We start from the raw sequence: 19918 nt of genomic DNA on the forward strand, positions 1-19918 counted from the left end.
CAGTTCCACCAAACTTTATTATTCCATGCAAGAGAAAATTATGGACAATGTGCCCCCCCCCCCCATGTATCCACCATGCCCCACTCATTGCAACAGAAGGAACAAGTAAAACCCCATCTCCTTTGAAGAAAACGTAACAGCCTTTTGAAAGGGTGATGTGGAGGAAGGAATTGAGTCACCATAAACATACAAAACATAGCATTAACACTTTCAGAACGTGCTCACTACATGTAATCTATCTTTGATGGAAGTGATTGCAGCAATTTTCTACTAACAAAAGACAGCTATGGTTTGCAAGCAAAACCAAACCAAAACAAAACAAAGCGAAAAAAAGGGAATAAAAATACATCACACTACTCCATTATGGGAAAAAAGAGAGATTAAACACAATAAAGGGGTGGAAAATGGCAAGAAAATTGATATAAAATGGAAGTACAATTTGTAGGTTTTCCGGTGTGCAGAGAAAAAGCGGTTGACATTTTGTTTCCTGTAAAAATTGTTGATACTTTCTATTTAAAAAACCCTGATTTTTTTTTTTCTTTGCTTAAATATTGCTTACCATGTAATGGTTAAAACAAATGCAGTTCCCTATTTCTTTGGGCAGGGGCATAATCCCATAAACTTTTTTTTTTCTTTTTTTCATGGAAAACTTGAAAATATCTTGAGCAATTCTTAAACTTGTGCTGTCCTTATTAAGAACAATTTCCAACTATCTTGGCCAGGATAATCCTGAACTTTGCTGAATTCTTGGAGCATCATAAATACGGTTCTATCGTAAACATGCCATTCAGATTTCAGTGTCTGCAAGATCAGATTATTACCCAGGGTCAAATAAAGGAGCACAAAATATTAGGAACTTTCTACAAAATCCCAACCCAAGGGTTTAGAAAGAGCTGCATATCAGATGCTTCCCCAGATTTTCCTTGGAAGCAAAATGGGAAGAACAGCCTGGTATCCTTTGCCCCATTTGCGTGTGGGGCACATGGGTGGAAAGAAGTTTCAAATGACACAGACCAAAGAGAAGAAAGTTCGTGGGTTTCAAGTTCTCTTTTTATTGAAGAAAAGAAAAACGAAGAAAAAAAATATATTTTTCCCCAAGTGGACGTTACTCACTGTGTTTTGTTTTTGTCAGTTTGTCTCAAAGTCTAAGGCAATGTTTTCCATGTCCTCAACTTCTCCAGGTCAGTTCACTAGGAGCTGCTTTGAGAAAGTGGATGGGCAAAAAGATGGGGCTGAGTCTTTTGAAAACAAAAGGAGGAGGGAAAAAAACCGAGTCCACGTGAGCCTTTTGTACAAAGGCCCACAATGAGTTTGTTTATGATTTACTAACAGTCAATATGATGACCTACATTCTTTTTTGTTCATTGTTTTCTTTTCCTTTTTTTAGAAAAACCCTCCCTTTTACCCGGTAAAGCAGTTTTTTGTTTTTTTGTCTAGAGACCAGTTGAATGGATCTTAATTGTCTTAAGAGAAGTTTTCTTCATTGTCCAAACATCACACTCTTGTTACTGATGCTGAAGAGTTCAGAAAAACTGGCATGGAAGAAGTTGCTTTGGAATCTTCCACCAGGACAGTCTCTTCCATGTCACTTGGTGACCCTCCATTGATCTTCTCTGAATTAGCTCATGGAGGTTGGTGGAGAAGTCCAATGTGATGAAGAGGCCTCTGTTTTGAGATTCTGATTCCTTTCTGCTGGTAATGAGGAGGTGGAAGGGTGATGGGCATTTTTCTTTCCCTCCCATCGTGGATTCAGGAGCCAAGTGGTAGTAGATTGGTGTCCAATGATTGGTGTATACTGGTGTGCAACCAGTGATCTGCTCCCTGGTTTGTTTCCCATTGAAGTTTTCTTTCAGCTTGCCATTTCTTTCATTCCTGACATTCATTATCACAGTGTGACTATCCACACCAAAAAGCCTCTGTGCATCCTTTTCACCCTAAGAATGTTTTGGAAATTTTAATCCTCCTTTTCCCCAATTTTCCTCCCTTCCCCTTGGCCACCTTCCTTTCTTCCTGGCCTCCTTTGCTACCTGGGAAAGACCATGTTTCATTCTTCACCTACTGCTACTGTGTTCTACAAAGGAATTGTTCCCCCCATCTCTGTCTACAGAGAACAATACCAAAATCGCACTGTATTTTCCTCCTTGGAGCAATAACGTTTCAGCGAGAAACCAGTCGGCTCTGCTCTCGGCATTTTAATTCCATGTCATGGGTTCATTTTCTTTCTTTTTTAAAAAAATCCTAACCTGTTTGTATTTTGTTCTTGTTTTGTTTTCCAGGGGGGTGAGGAAAAACACCCAAAGAGTCTTTTTTCTCTTCTTTCTCCTCCTCCTCAGACCTCTGTCTGGAGGTCAATAATGTCCTGTCCCACCAGGGGAATTGTTGCACCTGTCTTTTCCCACTCCACAGTTTTGAGTTCTAAGGGAGACTGAATCTCAGACTCCATCTCCTTTTTGACCCACGCTGGTGGTGAGTGGACCTTCCGGAGCCCTTCCCAAGGTCTCTTGTTTGGTGTCTGCTGCTTCTCTTGCTAGAAAGAAATCAGAGCACAGAAAGAAAAAGGAGGTTAGATTTCAAAACCAAACAGGGTTGGAGTCTAGGGCTGCAAAACTGATTGTGGTTTAGATCCATTGCAAAACTGAATTGATTAAAATAAAAGGATGGCCTCTTTTGGCACCCTTCCGATGAGGAACCATGCTATGATATGGGCCTATGTTGACAAACAAAAGGTATTTCCAGATACTTTTCCCAGATGGGCTGATGCAAAAGAGCAACACTGTAATTGCATTGGTAAGATAAGGAGCAGATTCAGCAGGGTGCTGGAATGATTATGATGTCCTAAAAGGAGAAAATAAAACCTCACTGGCTGTATGACACTGATGTGAACCTCTCACTACCTTGCCTGCTCTTAATGAGAGAGGGAGATCCAGCCATGCTAGATCTAGGTTGATTCTTCGTTTCACCACCTGTTTCCCATGGCACACTTATAGAACGGCATGTAATTGCCCATGTCTTGGTGACACCACTCCATCTTTTTCTGGTAAACTGGGAATGATCTAGAAGCAAACACAACTGAACCTTTCCGCAAGGCAACCTTATCGATCTACGTTCAGAAAGTCCAAGATTCATAGTTCTTCCTTTAAAACTTTGAGAATTGATGGATCCTTCTGAATAAAAGAGATTACATGAGTTAAACTGTATTTGTAACATTCTGAAAGGGATTTTTCAGGGATCGGTATAAGTGCCTGAAGAGAGTGAGGGTTATTGGAGAGAGAAACAGTGCACAAAACTTGTGTCTAATTGTCACCAGGAATGGATAGGGTGGGGAGGGAAGCCTGAAGTCCATGGAATCAGGCAACCTGCCCCACCCCTCCATCCTCATTAAACATAACAACACCACACAGTTTGTATAACATTAGCATTTGCTCACATCCTGAAAAAAGCACTACACAGAATGCCACAGAGACTACAAATATATGATACAATTCTTACAACCTATCCCTAGACAAACTTAGTCAATCCCACATTTTTCTTTTCCTGGATACATTTTGGAGATAACTGAAAATCATCTTGAGTTTATTTTGGGCCCTTGGCGCCCTATCTCCCAGGGATTAATCTTCATGATTTGAATTGGAAGGCCAATGTAAAGGCTGGGTTCACACTAGACTAGGCTAAAATTGCGTTAAGTACTTTGTGAGGCACTGTGACTCACTAGATGTGATATTTAACCTTAATGTGGTCTATTGTTTGGGCATAACATGCTATTAAAGATAGGAATTGTCTTTTGTTAACCTGGATTTAGGATCTGCAACAGCTAAAAATTCCAGTCCATGGTGTTGATGTATCTGAAGGTGCCAGATTAAAGCAGAAGGCTGCTTTAAATGTTAGTTGTGTTGCAAATTTTAAGTTTCTTGATAAGCAATCTTCAGCTGGGAAATCCCTAGAGTAACAGAGACTGTAATTTACTAATTATCTTACTGCATAGAGGAAACATAGCTTAACAGTAGAGTGTATGCAATGCACGTGGAAGGTCCTAGATTCAGTCTATAGTGAGAAGATTCAGGTTCAGGTAAGAAGAATCTTAGGTCACAGCAAACCATTCCATTCAGAATAGATAATACTTGGAGAAAAAAGATGGAGAATTACAGCTTTCTATAGGTTTCTTCATATATAGCCAAGATTTGTGTGGCATATTTCCAGAACGGTCTGTTTTGTTGTCTAACACTGACTAAATGCCATCAGAAAGACCACTAAACCTGCGAATCTTTAGAATAATTTCATACTTTGTGCAATGGCAGATGAATTTTCCAACAGTTTTCTACCACAGCACTGTTGGTTGAGGTCTCTAGCAGTTCTATTACTTGGCCTATAGAGTAGGATTTATATTGCCACCTAGAACTTCCACAACTGCACCCATATTCCTCGTAATTAGACACCCTAATCAGACACCAGACCTATACTAAAACTAACAAAAGGTCTAAATTGCCCTTAACTGAAGTGTCTTTCTGCAGTTCTTCTCTTAATATCCATCGATCCTTCCCAAACTACGGAACCATCAAAGAACAGTCTTCCACTGAAATGAATTTCATACGCAGCATATATGTTACTCCAGCACTAGTAAAACTTCAGATTACTCTGATATTACACTTTTTGAAGCTTGAATAGTTAAACCTCTATTTGAATTCCTATAAAATATTTACTATCTTCCTCCTATTAGGAGGAAAAATGATGTATTGATTTTCGTCTCCTCTGCAAAGTTCCGTTATATTTCTAGATAATTCATTTTAACTTGGCTGTGAGTACCAGAAGGGTGACCCGTAGATATGTATGCCAGTGAAATTAGTATTATTATTACTTCACATTGAAAACGTATAGATGCCTATTGAAAAAAAAATATCCAACGGAGTGAAATTATGCTTTTTTCTCATGTAAGCTGCTCTATGATATCTCAGCTTGCTAGTGCAGCATAGTAAATAATACTATTTCAGCCACAAATGGGCTAGATCCAGACTTGGTAATATTTTAGAGCGATTTAAAAGTTCTGTTTTCCTGCACTGCAGCATATTCCCTCTCTTGTAGAATGAGAGGGTTGGCAGGAAGGAGTAAGAAAGAAAACAATTAAAAGGAATATATTAATACAGCCATTAATGACATGGAAAAATGTGCAGCCAGCAAAATAGGAGGTTCAATGCCAACCATTTCTCTAATGAAATATACTGTACTACTGTCCAGTTTGGAGTTGAGTGGCTAATACATTCAAATAAATAAAACAAAAAACAAAACATTGAAGTATTTCAGCAATGTACATATTTTTATGTGCACATCTTGTACGCGTTTAGCATGCCTTTAATTTTAACAAAATTAATCTCTCTCTTTCTCTCTCTCACACACACACACGGTTACATTTGAAAAACTGCAACGATCAAAGGATAACTGCATTTGGCGAGAATGACTGACGCCCCTTTCTGCTTTTTTGTTCCCCTCCGGATTTGTTTTCTTTGCTATCATTTTTCTTTTGTCTTGTGCTGCTTTTGTGTCCTTGTATTGCTCTTTGTTTTTAAATGTTTTAACAATTGTAAACTATCCAGAGTTTCTGGGAGTCGGGCAGCATGTAGATTTAATAATTTATTATTCTTGGTTGCACCGTCAGCCAGATGTGTGGACTGGATTTGGCATTTTTGTCCACCTATCGAGTCCTTCCCAACAACCTGGGAGAGGCAGATGTGGTTGTCTGATGGGGTTAAAGGGATTGTCGCAGGATGTGAGCTGTTCCAAGTCAAGCTGCCTTTTGCAACTGACGGATGGCGATTTTGTCAGTGTTGATGGTGTTCAAGTGGTGCTCCAGATGTGTTGGGATTGCACCCAATGCGCCTATAACTATTGGTATTACCTTTGCTTTCCTTTGCACCATCATTGGTAGTATCTTTGCTTTCTTTTGCCATAATTGTTCTACTTCTATTTGCAGGTCTTTGTATTTTGTGAATTTCTCCAGTTCTTCCTCTTCTCTTCTGCTGTCTCCAGGTCTTGCAACATCCACCATCCAGAATTTTTTCTCTTTCTTATCAACAGCTGTTAAGTCTGGGGTGTTGTGTGGCAGGTGCTGGTCTGTTTGAATTCTGAAGACCCGGAGCACTTTCGCTTCTTCATGTTCTATGACTGTGTCTGTTTTGTGGTCCCACCAGTTCCTGCTTGCAGGCAGATGGTATTTCTTGCAGATATTCCAAGGCACCATTGTTGCTACTTTGTCATGTCGTTGTTTGTGGTCCGTCGGTTCAATCTTCTTGCAGCAGCTGACTAGGTGGTCCACTGTTTCTTCAGCTTCTTTGCAGAGGCGGCATTTGCTGCCTGTTGCTGTCTTCCCAATTCTGGCTTTGTGTGCATTTGTTCTTAGGGCTTGGTCTTGTGCAGCCAGAACTGGCCTTTCTGTGTCTTCCTTCAACTTTCCTGCTCTTAGCCATTGCCAGGTCTTGTTGTTACCTGCTTTGCCTGCTAGGTCTTTTTTATACTGGCCATGTAATACTTTGCCTTGCCACGTCTCTTAGGCCAGTTTGGTCTCTTTGGTATTCAGTAAGCCTTCATGGTGTACTAGCTTCACTGCATCTTCTTCACTGTCCTTCAGATATTCTTCCAATGCCCTTTTTTCTTCTTCAGCTGTCTTGTGTACTTGCAACATTCCACGCCCACCTATGCTCCTTGGTAAGTTGAGTCTGTCAACGTTACTGTATGGATGAAGGATGTGATTCATTGTCATTATTTTTCTGGTCTTCCTATCCAGGGCTTCTGCTTCAGTCCACTATTCCAGCTGTATAACTAATGACTGAAATTGCCCAGGTGTTAACCAGCTTGATGGTATTTCCTCCACTGAGTTTGGACTTAAGATCTTCTTGACTCTATTATAATTATTATTATTTCCTGCCTTTTTATATATAACTCAAGGTGGTAAACATACCTAATATATAAGGTATGTTTAAGGAAATAAGATGGGACACCAAAGTTCTTCTCTGTTGCTTCCCAACAAAATTGTCTCCCACAGATGGAGTCATACAAAGACTGCTTCCCCCTTGCTATTTTAACTACATCTAAAATTTCAAAATCATAGAATGATGGAATTGAAAGGGCTTCTGAAGCCTTTCCAATCTAACTCAGAGCAGGAATTCAAATTAAACCATCCTTAATAGATGGTTCTCCAGTTTCAGCTGGAAGACATCCAATGAATGGGAGAACATCACTTCTCAGGGCAGTTGGTTCCTCTGCCAAACTACTCTTACCACCAGGAAAAATAGTTTAATATACAACTGAAATTTGCTTTCCTATAATTTATGATCATTACTCCATATCCTGGACTCTGCAATCATAGTGAATAGGTCTTAAACTGTTTTGTAGGACATCCTTTAAAGATTGGAATAGTGTCACCATATTCCCCCTTTTCTTTTTAAGGCTAATTATATCCAGCTCCTTCAATCTGTCTTCCTAGGACTTAATTCCTAGCTTTTTGGTGCCTTTTTAAAAACATGTTCCAGTGTCTGAATCCCAGTTAAAACAGGTGCCCAGAGCTCGACACATCCTTGAGAAAGGAGTGATCAAAACAGAATAAAATAGAATGATTACTTTCTATAATTTGGAAATCCTGCTTATGTTAATGAAGCCTAAGAAAGCTTCTGCTTTTTTGCAGACACACACAGCAGACTTACAGTATATTCCATTTGCAGTGATTTACTATTCCAAGATCTTTTTCACAAAACCCAGGTATTCTCCATCCAATACTTGTGTGTTTAACTTTTTTTATCCTACAGTAAGTGAAGAATTCTGCATGTGTTGGTCTACGAAATCCCATTCTGTTATTTTGAGCCATTTCTGTAGTCTATCTAGATCATTTTTAATGATGTTTCTATCTTGGCTATCAGCCTCTCTCTATTAGGACATTAATAATTGCAACAAATGTCGTCTCCTCTGTGAATTTGATAAGCATTCCCTCCACCTGTTCACCCAAATCATTGTTAAAAAATCTTGACAGGTACCAGCCCCAGGATCACATCCTGTGGCACCGCACTTGATACCTTACTCCAGTTTGAATATTTTGGACTTTCAAGCTAGCTTTAGGGCCACTTACAAGATCAAGCCACCCAGCCCACATTTAAGCAGAATGTCATGGGCTCTTTAATCATATGTTTTGCTGAAACTGAGATATATTATGTTCAAAATAGTCCTGCACACAATTAAGAAAATTACCTGATTAAAATTGAAATCAGATTAGTCTGATACAATACTATTATGTTATCATGTTTACTTCTGGCACTCATTGTTTTCAAGGTGCTTAGAGATCAATCTCTTTATGAAGGGGTCTAAAATCTTCCCAGGAATCAATGTTAGACTGATTGAGTTGTAGTTCCACAAATCTTCCGTTCCCCGCTTTTGGAAGTTAGAACATTGACTTTCCTGCAACCATCTGATCTCCAGGATTTCTCAGAGATAATGGATGGAAGCTCAGCCAGACCAACAATAAGATTCTTCAACACCCTAGGATACAGCTTATTCTCTGGAAAGCTGAATGCAGCTTCCAGAAATGAGCACCTACTGATCTTTAATGCATTCAAGGTCAGTAGGTGCTCATTTCTGAAAGCTGGAATTCCTACTTTTTCAATCAGCACTTCACAATGCATATGTCAGCCCTTTGAGGCTGTCCAGATCAGAATCCTCCAGAAGACCAGAACTAAGTTTCATTGAGATAGGTTATATGAGCAGAATTTTGTAAGTCTGATGGTGCTTTTCTTCCCCTCCCTCTTATATCCTCTTGAGTCAGGGAGAAGCCAGCTTGATCCTCTTCCTAACACTATCTCCCTTCCCAGAACTTAAGGAAAGCTTCTGCCTGTCACTTCTGTAATGGTTTCTGAATATTTCCCTCAGAGGCATCTCCTTGGCTCTCTACATCATATCTTCTTCTCTGAGAAGGCTGACACATTTATGGGTACTGCTTATTCCTGTGCATATCTGCAGAGTCCACAACTCCTTCTTAGAGAAGACTGAGCCAAACAGGAGTTGAATAATTCTGCCTTTTTGTGATTAAGTAGCTGGAGTATTGAGCTCTGCAATGCCACACTCTCTTGGGTTTGCACTGCCTTCCTAGTATTTCTCTCAGCTGTCTGACAAGTCAAAATTCTTCTTGTAGGGCTTAGTGGAATGTTTTCCCAGCAGATTTTGGGGTAATTAAAGTTCCCTGTCAACATGGCTCTTGGAAAGATCTGCAATTTTAAGAACTAGATAGAAACTTGATAGAGTTCCTTTTGCATAATTTCTGTAAGCCTTTCATCTTGGACCTGCAGCTTCAGACAATGCTAGAACAGAGACAAAATGGAGCAGTTTATCATATTTCTGATAGGAAGGGGGGACGGGTCACACAGTGAGACTGCTGACAGTGAATTTGACCTCATACATCACATACAAATTGTTTAAAGATAGTTTGTTTTAGTTATAGTTTCTTGAACGAGCCAGAGTGGACTGGTTCACACAAAAAGCTAAACTATGAACCAGGAATCAGCACCCTGTAGCCCATGGACTGCAGACAGCCTCTGATCCATTTTTGTAGTTCACAGCACCTCTGGATAATACCTCTGGCAATTTTGTGTTTTGAGAGTGCTTTTTAAAAACTATTTTCAAGAAGGGAGTGAGGGAAAAAGAGCTGTGACCAGTTTAAAATGCGTCCTCTTTGTAGCTTAAAACATCCCCAAACACCCCAAACACCATTTTGGCCAAAATATTGTAGTCTCAAATCCCAGTGACATCACTGTATCACAGCCGTGGCCTTACGGTCCTTGGATGCTGAAAAACGCTTTTGAAAACCAAACCAAACCAAACCAAACCAAACCAAACCAAACCAAACCAAACCAAACCAAACCAAACCAAACCAAACCAAACCAAACCAAACCAAACCAAACCAAACCAAACCAAACCAAGGATCTGTGTTTCAGGGGCACCAAAAGGTTGCCCTCCCTGCCTTAAACCCTGGTTTACAAACCACAATCATGCTAAGCCAAAATCAAGGCAATTATATCGCGGGCTAGCAAAAATCACAAGAACGGGGATGGGGAATTGCCAGCAGCCCCCAGACTAATTCAAACCCCCTTTGCAAGAGGTGAGTTGATGATGTGCACAGGTTGGGGGACAGGGAGCAAGAGGGTGCAAATGGCAAAAACAGCTGTGTGCTATAAGATCTGCCCCTTTTGGACATGCAGGGGGTACACGAGGGGTCCGAAACGCCAAGATGGCAGCCTCAACTATGCAACCCATGTAAAAAAGGGGTGGAGTTTTCACTGCATAGTTATGGCAACCATCTTGACTTTTTGAGCCCTTCCCAGTGGACACCCCTGTGGACTCAACACAATGTTGCCCACATCCTGATGAAACCATTGGATTCGACTTTATTCCACAGTTTGTTGCTTTAGAGAGGAAGAAGGAAAGGAATGCCGGAAATTGAAGGGGGAGCATTATAGAGAGAGAGAACCCCAACTATCTTGGGCTCTGCCCTCATCCACTCTTTGCTTCAGTCCTATCCTCCACAGACCCACTAACAGATTATCTTCCACAGATGTGGCACTCAACAGAAAAAAAGTATTGCTCTCTCCTGCTTTAGTGTGTTGGTCAAAGAGATTCCCAGAGTTTTCCAGATCCTTGATTTCTTCCAAATAATGTTTTCTGAGCTGTGAGTAGTCTCTAAGGTTTGGAGGACAAACAGGGAAGCACTTTTGATCCTCCTGAGATATGCTGAGTTCTACACAAAGGGCTTTCTTGCATCAATCCTGCCAATTCCGTCATGAAAAATAGGAATGGGTGAAAATTCAGCTCAAATCTAAATTGCTAGCCTGCTTTTTTTTACATTTTGTCAAATAAAATCACAGATGCTCTGAAAGAACACAAGACAGCCATCTTTTCTTAATTATTTGGTAGCTATTGATGTCTTCTTTGTAATTCAGAAATCTATTTGTTTGGTTTATTGTGCATTTTTAAGCACCTTCTTTGAAATAGCCTTTTTAAATAGAAATCATTTTGGGAACCAATAATGTCAACCATCTTGAGAAAGCAGAACTTGCACATTCGGATCACGATTCTTCATTGTCACCTTGTTTTCAGTTGCGGGAGATGGAAGCAATCAAATGTTGATCGATCCCACTTCTGTAATTCACCCTGTTCTTGACTATCTCCATCCAAAGCCAGGCATTCTCCTGAAGGCCAAGGTCACTTAATCTGTCAGTAGTTGTCTCAGAGCAATCCAGGTCAGGGATCCCTCCATTAATTTTCTGTATCTCAACTGATCATGGGGTGCATTGTTGCAACCATAAAGAACAAAAAGAAATCTAAGAAAACTAATTATGCCAAAAGTTATCTTTGGTATACATGTATTTACTAAGATGGGGTATGAGATTATTTCATGTTTTTGTACCTGTTCAGAGTTTACCTGTTTGAAGTTGGTGACAGAACTAAGAAAAGTCTCATAATGAAGCAGTGTGGCATAGGGCTGAAGATAGATTGCATTGGCACTGTGGAGATCTAGGTTCAGGTTTGCTGCCTATTGAATTTGGGTTCTTATAGGATGTTTGATGTGGGGATTTTTATGTAGTTCACCTTGAGTTCTGATGAAGATTGTATCTCTCTTATAGTGGAATATAAAAGTCATAAAGAAAGAGAACAACATGCTACTGAGGAAGTTTGGAAATTCTACCATGTTGGGTGTGGGCAAGGCCAGGGAAGGTGACAAGCCATTATGAATGGTTGTGGTGGAATGCAATCAAAGTTCTATCCATGTGAGTGGATGGACTGGAAGACCAACTCTGGTCTTCTTTGCTATGTGATGCCAGATGTAGAAGAGGCAAGGAAGCATTCAAAGAATTTGGCTTGTGACTGGGAAGGCTGAATGTTTGTTCTGGTGAAAGGATGCACCTGACGACATGCAGCATAACAAGTCTGGAGGGAAGATGTATCTATGAGCTTCTTTAAGGAGAAATGCAGGCAACAAGACTTACGCTAGCATTAGTTTTATCACTTCCACCTGAAGAAACGCTCCATCTTTTCATAGCCTAAACATATAAGAGAAAATAGGGTGGGTTTTTCCCCCTTTCAACCAACATTGCTAGGCTGGCATATACGGAGGTGTCAAAGATGGTGGATATACCTGGAAACTTATTGAAATAAAAGAAACAGGGGAATAAACAATTGGGAGTATTTTCTCTTAAACACATTGCATTTAAAGGGTACTTGGCCACCAATATCTGGTTTGAGAAACCAGCACCAGGATTATCGATATCCAGAGTACAGTAGAGATAATTAAGCTCAAAGATATCAATGTGATCTACATAATATTGGGTACAAACGCCCAACCACAGAATTGTTTTTCTGGCTGCTCCCCTGAAGAGATTAGTATTGGCCAGATAGCTTTAGAAGTTTATTCAAAGAAGAAGAACATTTCTGAGAAATCACCATAGGTGAATGGTCGGTGTTCTGGCACTTAGGGAAGAGGGAATGTCCTATTTTTTTATTGCACAATCTTATCTCCAGCTTTCTGCACCCTCTAGGGCTTCCACACTTCCAATAAATCCCCAGGGAAGGCATCAATAGAAAACTTCTCCCATGGACCCTTTTCAGTAGTGGTGGTACCATCAACACCAAGAGAGAATCCTGCCCTTCTAAAACCGTTGGCAATTTTCTCCTTCACTTTGGGAGCTTCAGAGCAACTGCCTCCCTGGTTTTGTTTCCACAATCTTAGATAGAGAGTTTCAAAAAGCCATTTGCACCCAGCTCTACCAGAGCTCAGGAACTTCCAAGTAGGAAAATACTTACCTTACTATCCATTGGGGGAGATTCCTTCTCTTTCTCTGCATGCTGCAGCTTCCGGTTCAAATCTTGGAACATATCTTGATGACGTTTTCTTGTGTGCATGATTTTCTATAACAGAGAACATCCAGATAAGTCAAGGGTTTTTGGTTTCACGGGAAGCAAAGGAACATTGTACACATTTAAGTGTCCGAATGACCTCACAACCAATCCTTCTCCCAATCTCCCCTTTTCAGTTTTTTTTTTAAAAATTATTTATTGAGCGGCCAAGTAGAAAATCTGTTCCTAACTACAGTTTATTCTGAAGAAGCATAAAATCTAAAAGGGAATTGCATTCCAGTGTGCGTGTTATTCCAGAAAGTTCAGATGAAACCCTTCACTTTGAAATGGGGATGAAGCTACAACTTCAAGCAAATCACCCAGCCTTTATTATTGAAACAAAATGCTCACCTCAAAATCTAGTTCTGCATACCGTGATTTCCGCCTCTGAAAATTAAAGGAAGAGGAAGACCGATTATTAACACTTGGCAAGGGGTTCAGTACATCATATGAGAGGATTTACACTTTGGTCACACATTAGGGACACGTTTGGGAGCCAGCAGGGTGTAGCGGTCAGAAAGTTGGATAAGAGAGGAGAGACTCAGATTCAAATCTGCTTTCAGCCACAGAAGCTCATTGGGTGGCAAAGCCAGTCAACATTTCTCGGCCCAACGTTCTCTACAGAGTTGTGGGAGAAACAGAGAGGAGAATGCAACGTACGGCACCCTAATCTCATGAAGGAAAGTTAAGTACAAATCAAGTCAATCGATCAAGATTTCTTCCTACTAGTCTGTTGGCACTGAGGAACATCCATTCCAAGAGGCACCACTACATTTTTCCGTGGGTTTTCTCCATTAGGTGCTGTAATTCATGTAACATATGGTTCACCCTTCCTGTTTTTCCATCCACATTGCCAACCACACTGGGCTGACAGTACACTTTCCCTATTCCGTGTCACTTCTTATTTTCAGGAAGAAAGTGAAACAGTCCAGCCTTTATGTAGCCTACCAGCTGATGCCTGCAAGCAAAGAGTTCTCCTAAAAGCCTTCTTAAGTGACAGAGCCTGAGTGTTCCTCAGTCCAGCTAACCATTCTGTCTTCAAAACCAATCTAGCATAGTTATTTTGGGTTGCTCCGTAAAGTTTAAGTAACTGCACAATGGATGTCACTAGTGTCATGGCCCAGGACTCAGACTCTGACTCTGAATAAGCTGCTCCAGCTGAACCTTGGGGTGTCAGCCTCAGGAGACACCAAGGCAAGAATCACTGGAAGCCAATCAAACACAGGCACTATCAGAATAGCTGAAGCAGTCAGATGATGAGGCACGGCCCCCAAGCCCTCAGACTCAGTGAATAGAGCAGAGAGCAGAACAAAGATGCTCAATGAGACTTCTTGCCCAGCAAGGGGGAAACTATCTTAACTGAAGATAGGTGGCTGCAGCCTGATTTAAGAGGCAGCCCTGATCCATGTTTCTCTGTTGGAAACAACTGTCTGATCTCCTGCTCTGCTGTGTCATTCCTGTGAATCCTGCTCATGAAATTCTGACCTTGGACTGGCTGACAAACCTGACTTGGCTCTCTGAACTTCAGACTGCATTTTGACTTCTCTTCTATGCGCTCCTATTGAAAGCAAAACCACCCAGGCAAGCTTTCTTTCCAAGAGACTTTGTTGATTTACATTCCTTCCCTTGTCTCCTGTTATCTGCTCAGCCTTGAGTAAATTGCTATTCTCACCTAGCAACTCTGTGTGTGTGACAGTTTGAAGCCTGAAACAGGACAACTAGGCTACGGAACTCCTCATTAGCTAGGAACAGGGCTGCAAACATACAGGCTACACCTAGATGGAAGCAAAAAGATACAGAAAAATCTCTTTGCTACTATCTAGTGGTCATCTAGATGTTTGCAGTCCAGAATCTAGTGGCTAAATTGTAGCATAGGAGTTAACAGAGAAGCCCACACCAGCCATTAATTGTCAGCCAGCCGCTAACATGGTCAGATCTCTTTGCTGGTGCTTCTGGCAGCCCACAACCAATCTAACTAGGTTAAAAAAAAATCATAATTTTCAGAATACAAAGTCCCCACACACTGCTGCCCCAAGAGAGTACTGGCAAAGCTTCATGATATCTAGTGGGCAGGAGGATAGCAATGGGCAGGCCCTGGCAACCTCAGCCAATCAGTGTTTGAAGGGTATCTTCAGTACTGCTGAGCTTTGGTGCTGAGGGTGGCAATGGAGGGGTCACTTTTTAGTTATCCTTGATTTCCTGGTCTTTTCTTGGAGGACTACAAGACTAGAGATGCAACTGACTTGGGTTGAAGGATCCCCACAACAGACCTGAGGGGTGAAGTCTGTTGAAGTATCTGTATGACTAGATTGGCCTTCAGTTGAATTTTATCCTTTGGGATTTGGTTGACCAGATCAATTAACCTTTTCTGGTGTTCTCATCACACACTTAAACCATGGTCCCAACTCAGTTATGCACACTGTGGGAATAACACCACTGGTATGTTTGCATTTACAACACTCAGATCAGTTACTGAATTAACTAAATTGAACCATAAACAACATTGAACCGTAACCTAACATTGAGCTGTAAACTAACCAAACAGCCTAAGTAAAACAAAACAAAACAAAACAAAAAGACCCAAAACTACCCTACTCCAACACCACCTCCAAACAAATCTAATCAGGATTAATCCTAACCAAGCTTGACTTTAACTGAGGAAATGCATAGAATCATAAAATGCAAGAGATGGGTCACTGGAGGTCATCATGTCCAACCCCTTGAATATATTGTGTTATGGTTAGAACTCAGCCCCTGATTACTTGCCTTGGCAGCAGCTGAAGCGGGCAAAAGAGTAGGAGCAAGGACCATTGCCTTTGTTCCCACCACCAGGGAAGGCTGAGAGGGCATTGCAAATGCCCGAAGCATGGGGTCCTCGAACTGGAGAAACCCAACAGACATCTACCTAGGCTTCCAGAAGAAACATCTATTCCAATAAGACTGGGCCATATTTCATCCCCAGAAGCATCCCGATTCCTGCATCACTGGGCCAGCATGGTTACGTGATTCTGGGGCTGAGATTTACATCCTGCTGGGATGATAACTGAAGATACTTGGAACTGAGATGATATTTGTGTGGGTAACACAGAAAGATGCTGCACAGGTCATTCTTGTCCCTTGAAGGACAAGTAGGATAGATAAGTAGGAAAATTAGTAAGTGTAAAATAATTGGGAAGCATGTTACACGTATAACAAATGAAGGTCATTAATGAAGGTCATTAATAAGAAAAAAAAATCCATTCTAGGACAGGGATGGGCAATCCAACACTCTGAGATTCCAGAGACTGCTGGAATTCATTGACAAAATGCCTGAATGTTGATGACACAATTTCAGCATATAAACAAACAAACAAACAAACATTCTGGGGTGGTTTCAACAGTGGAATTAGGGATGATTTATCACTGGGAGGCCTCACACTTCCAAACCCACCTCTTAAAACCAACAGTGCAAATTCTAGCAAGCTCCTCCACTTTGAATCTTGTCTCAAAATAAGACTGCACACCATTGTCTTAAGTCATCTATCCTATCCCTAGTATCTAGGCTTTTTTTAAAAAATAATTGAAAATAGCAAGAATTGAATTTAGGGTGTTCTGCAACCAAAGTATGGATAAGATCACCAACTTTCAGCCACTTACTTCAAGGGAGCTCATGGAGAGGGTGGAGACTGTCTCACTCTTGGTCACGATTCCAGTGTTACTGGGCTTGCCCGTGTCACACAAGCTGTTTGGCATCTGTGAGTCAGTGGATTTATTGACCAACGGAGGAGACAACTGTTGCTGCTGCATCATCGAGGAAGCCTGCACTTCCCCACAGCTGATCCCTGCAGGCTCCCTCGGGGGGCTCTTGACCACAAAGCCTGGATCTGTGGCCATGCTGAGGTGGATCAGCCTCGTCTGTGGCATCTGGTCAATGTTGATGCTGTACTTTGTATCATCCTTGGGTGGTGGTGGTGGCGGTGGCGGCGGCGGTGGCTTGGGCCGCAAGGTGGAAGTGTTGGTGGGCAGAATGACATAACTGGTGTCTCTAGTTTGATCCTGTGCCCGCGAAAGCTCAGAATCCAGCTTTTTGAAGATATCCCCATCACAGATGTAAATTGATTTGGGAGGCTGGCTCTTGTCCTTTTTCAACGTAAGTGTGTGGTTGTTGAAGTCATTGAGATTGATGGCTCCCAGGTAGTGTGGGGAGCTCTGGAGATGCATTTTGGAGACATTGGCTGGAAGACTGTTGAAGTTTGAGGAACCCTTCTGGTGGTTCAGCTTTAGCTTCTCCTCATCCTGCAGTGATGGACGCTTCAGGGTCCCTGTGATGGTCACGGTGCGGCATGCGCTGATGTCTTTGTTGAGCACTAACAAATCGGGGGAAAGAGATGCAATTTCAGGAGATGCTACCGAAACCGTTATGCTACACAACCACACCTCTCCCTTCATTCTGTGCCAAAGCACAGGTTTCCTAATCAGGTTATAACTTCACTGTCACCCAGTGCCCCAAACACGAATGATCGTGCTCCCCCCATGCTCACCCACAGCCTCCAGTAGTGGAATAACATTACATTTGACTTTCCACAAATTCATTGTACAAGAACAGTGGGAGGGAAGGATCTATCTGGTTTTTAACGCACCTGCCATAATAAATATATTTCAAATTAATCTCAAAGTCCCTCAACCACCCAGGTAAAATTACAAATGTAAATAAATTAAAAACACAAATGCACATACAATAATTTATACATTCTCTAGGGATGCGGTGGTTTAATCTGCAGTTTGATTACTGATGCAAACATTGTACTTCTGCTGATATAAATAATGTTTGAATCTACTCAATTTGATTTATATTGGGCAAAGTAGCTGAGAAGCAGCTGGATGGGGGCCCCCTTAGATAAACCGCTTATGTGGGAAACGGTAATCCAACTGAATGCACAACATTTTGCACCGTATCTGTTCTCTGTGCTTGAAATGGTAAAGATTTGTGGCAACATGACAATTCCTTCCCTGCACACCATTTCACAGGGCCCTGGGAGTGGATGTAAATTTGAAAGGGGATTTAAATCTATCCAAAAGAGGCTTTTGATAGAAAGCACAAATGTTTTGGCTATTTCAACAGGGGGAGGGGTTAGTTATTTGGAGAAAATACGCATGTTAAAAGAATACTAGGAAAATTCATGAATCTATGGAAAAATCTGGAATCAGACCGTCTAATATCTAGTAATACAACACATTTGAAAGCTGCATTCAAGAAAGAGGAAGGGTCCTATACATCTCAAATATTCTGATGGGCGAAAGCAAACTTCTTTCTCCTGCTTTATATCATTCGTTTCTAAAAAGCGGTTGGATAAAATTATAGCTGGCTGATTGCCTTTTTAAAAAATTTCTTTTCAACTCTGGCACGATCTTCTACTAGCAATAAAGTTGATAGATTTCGCTGAAACTAGACTCTTTGGCATTTCTGTTTTACTGTCAGTTGGATTAATAGTTTGTCTTCTCTTCCAAGAACTCAAGAGATCTTCCATGACCAGGTAGACTGGACTGAGAGAGAGTGGCAGACCCACTCTCCCAGTGAGTTTCTTTGTGACGATGGGCTTAAATGGTGCAGAGGGGTCAGAAAATTCAAGACTGCAGCCACGGCCATGCCATGCTGGCCACCATCTTGACATTTTTTACCCCTTCCTTCAAAGATGCCCCTGAACATTTACCTTAAGACTTGCAGACCTTCCTTTCCTACCATTTTATGTAATCCCAACAAAAATTATATTATTAGCCTGGCTAAACTTTTCTACTGGCCTGCATCCAGCATCATTCTAGGCATTCTGGGAGAAAATTGGCAGTGGCCACCAAACCTTTTTTTGGGCAGAGGGGAGTTAGGGATAGGAAAAAAAGAAAGAAAAATAGCACTGTTTTTTTTTTTTTTTTGAAGAAATGCATTTTGCAAAACTCCAGCTCAGCTTTAGAAAAGTGCTTGCAAGGAGGAGAACCAGAGATGTGTAGGAAGGAAAGACTGAAAAGCGAAAAGCGAAGGCGACAATGTTGGAGAAGAGAGAGAATTGCAAACTTGAGATTAGCACATTTGATTAGTGGATGTCACTTGAAGGCAGGAGAGAAAGCAAGAACAATTCAGAGTCCCTCAAATTAAGTCTTGAAAGAGTGGGACTGCAATAAACCATTTCCATTTAAAGGGAATGAAGGAATTCAGTTTATTTATTTATTAAATTTGTCACCGCCCATCTCACTGAAACGACTCTGGATGGATTACAGCAGAGATAAAATTCATTAAAATCCAATATGAAACAATCCTAATAATAAATAACTTTCAAGAAAGATGGAGAGTTGGTGACTAATTCAAGGGAGCATTGTCAGGGTGCTAACCACCCCCAAGGACAGAGAGCTCATATTGCCCCATGCACACTGGCAGAGCCAGGTCTTTAATCCTTTTTGGAAAGCCAGGAGGGTAGGGGCCTGCCGCACTTCTGGGAGGAGAATATTCCAAAAGGCGGGGGCTACGGCAGAGAAGGGCCTCCTTCTGGGCAGTTCCCTACCCATTGTAATGGTCTGTGAAAATGACCTTGGGAGACAGGAGGAAGAGCCGTAGACTGGACAACCATCGTGCAAAAGGCATCTCAGCCCACAGAAGGAAAAGGGGTGTGGGAAGCATCTCAGAAGGGACCCTCCCTTGTTTTCTGGAAAGTAAAAGTAAAGGAGGGGAGAAATGCTTTCGGACTACCAAGATTCTGTTACTGTAACCTTAAAATAAAGGTGACTTTAGTACTCATGCTTTGTGCTTCTTGGCTGGACCATCTTGAAGGACTGGCATCAATCCTGCTAGTCTGAAAGCACTTCTCTCCTCCTTTACTTTTATTTTCCAGAAAACGAGGGAGGGTCCCTTCTGAGATGCTTCCCACACCCCTTTTCCTTCTGTGGGCTGAAGTACCTTTTGCCCATTGGTTGTCCACTCTACGGATCTCCCTCCTGTCTCCCAGGGTCATTCCCACAAACCATTATGCCCATG

At 41.4% G+C, this 19918-nt stretch overlaps 1 protein-coding gene across 2 annotated transcripts in view; it reads right to left on the bottom strand.

Annotated features, from left to right (window-relative positions):
* Positions 1-1138: 1138 nt before the first annotated feature.
* ADGRB1 (adhesion G protein-coupled receptor B1) overlaps positions 1139-19918 on the bottom strand; it is a 218621-nt gene continuing 199841 nt past the window's right edge. For both annotated transcript variants that reach the window (XM_088149282.1, XM_088149283.1), the window contains exons 28-32: positions 16555-17264; positions 13270-13305; positions 12826-12930; positions 12012-12065; positions 1139-2527 (exon numbers count right to left, since the gene is read on the bottom strand). In XM_088149282.1, the coding sequence (XP_088005408.1) occupies positions 2330-2527; positions 12012-12065; positions 12826-12930; positions 13270-13305; positions 16555-17264 (1103 nt within the window). In that variant the 3' untranslated portion in view covers positions 1139-2329. The remainder of the gene's footprint in view (positions 2528-12011; positions 12066-12825; positions 12931-13269; positions 13306-16554; positions 17265-19918) is intronic.

This window comes from Python bivittatus, unplaced genomic scaffold, assembly GCF_059951505.1.
Source record: "Python bivittatus isolate LINGU-HERP-01145 unplaced genomic scaffold, Pbiv_v1 ctg000590_np1212, whole genome shotgun sequence".
Taxonomy (NCBI): domain Eukaryota; kingdom Metazoa; phylum Chordata; class Lepidosauria; order Squamata; family Pythonidae; genus Python; species Python bivittatus.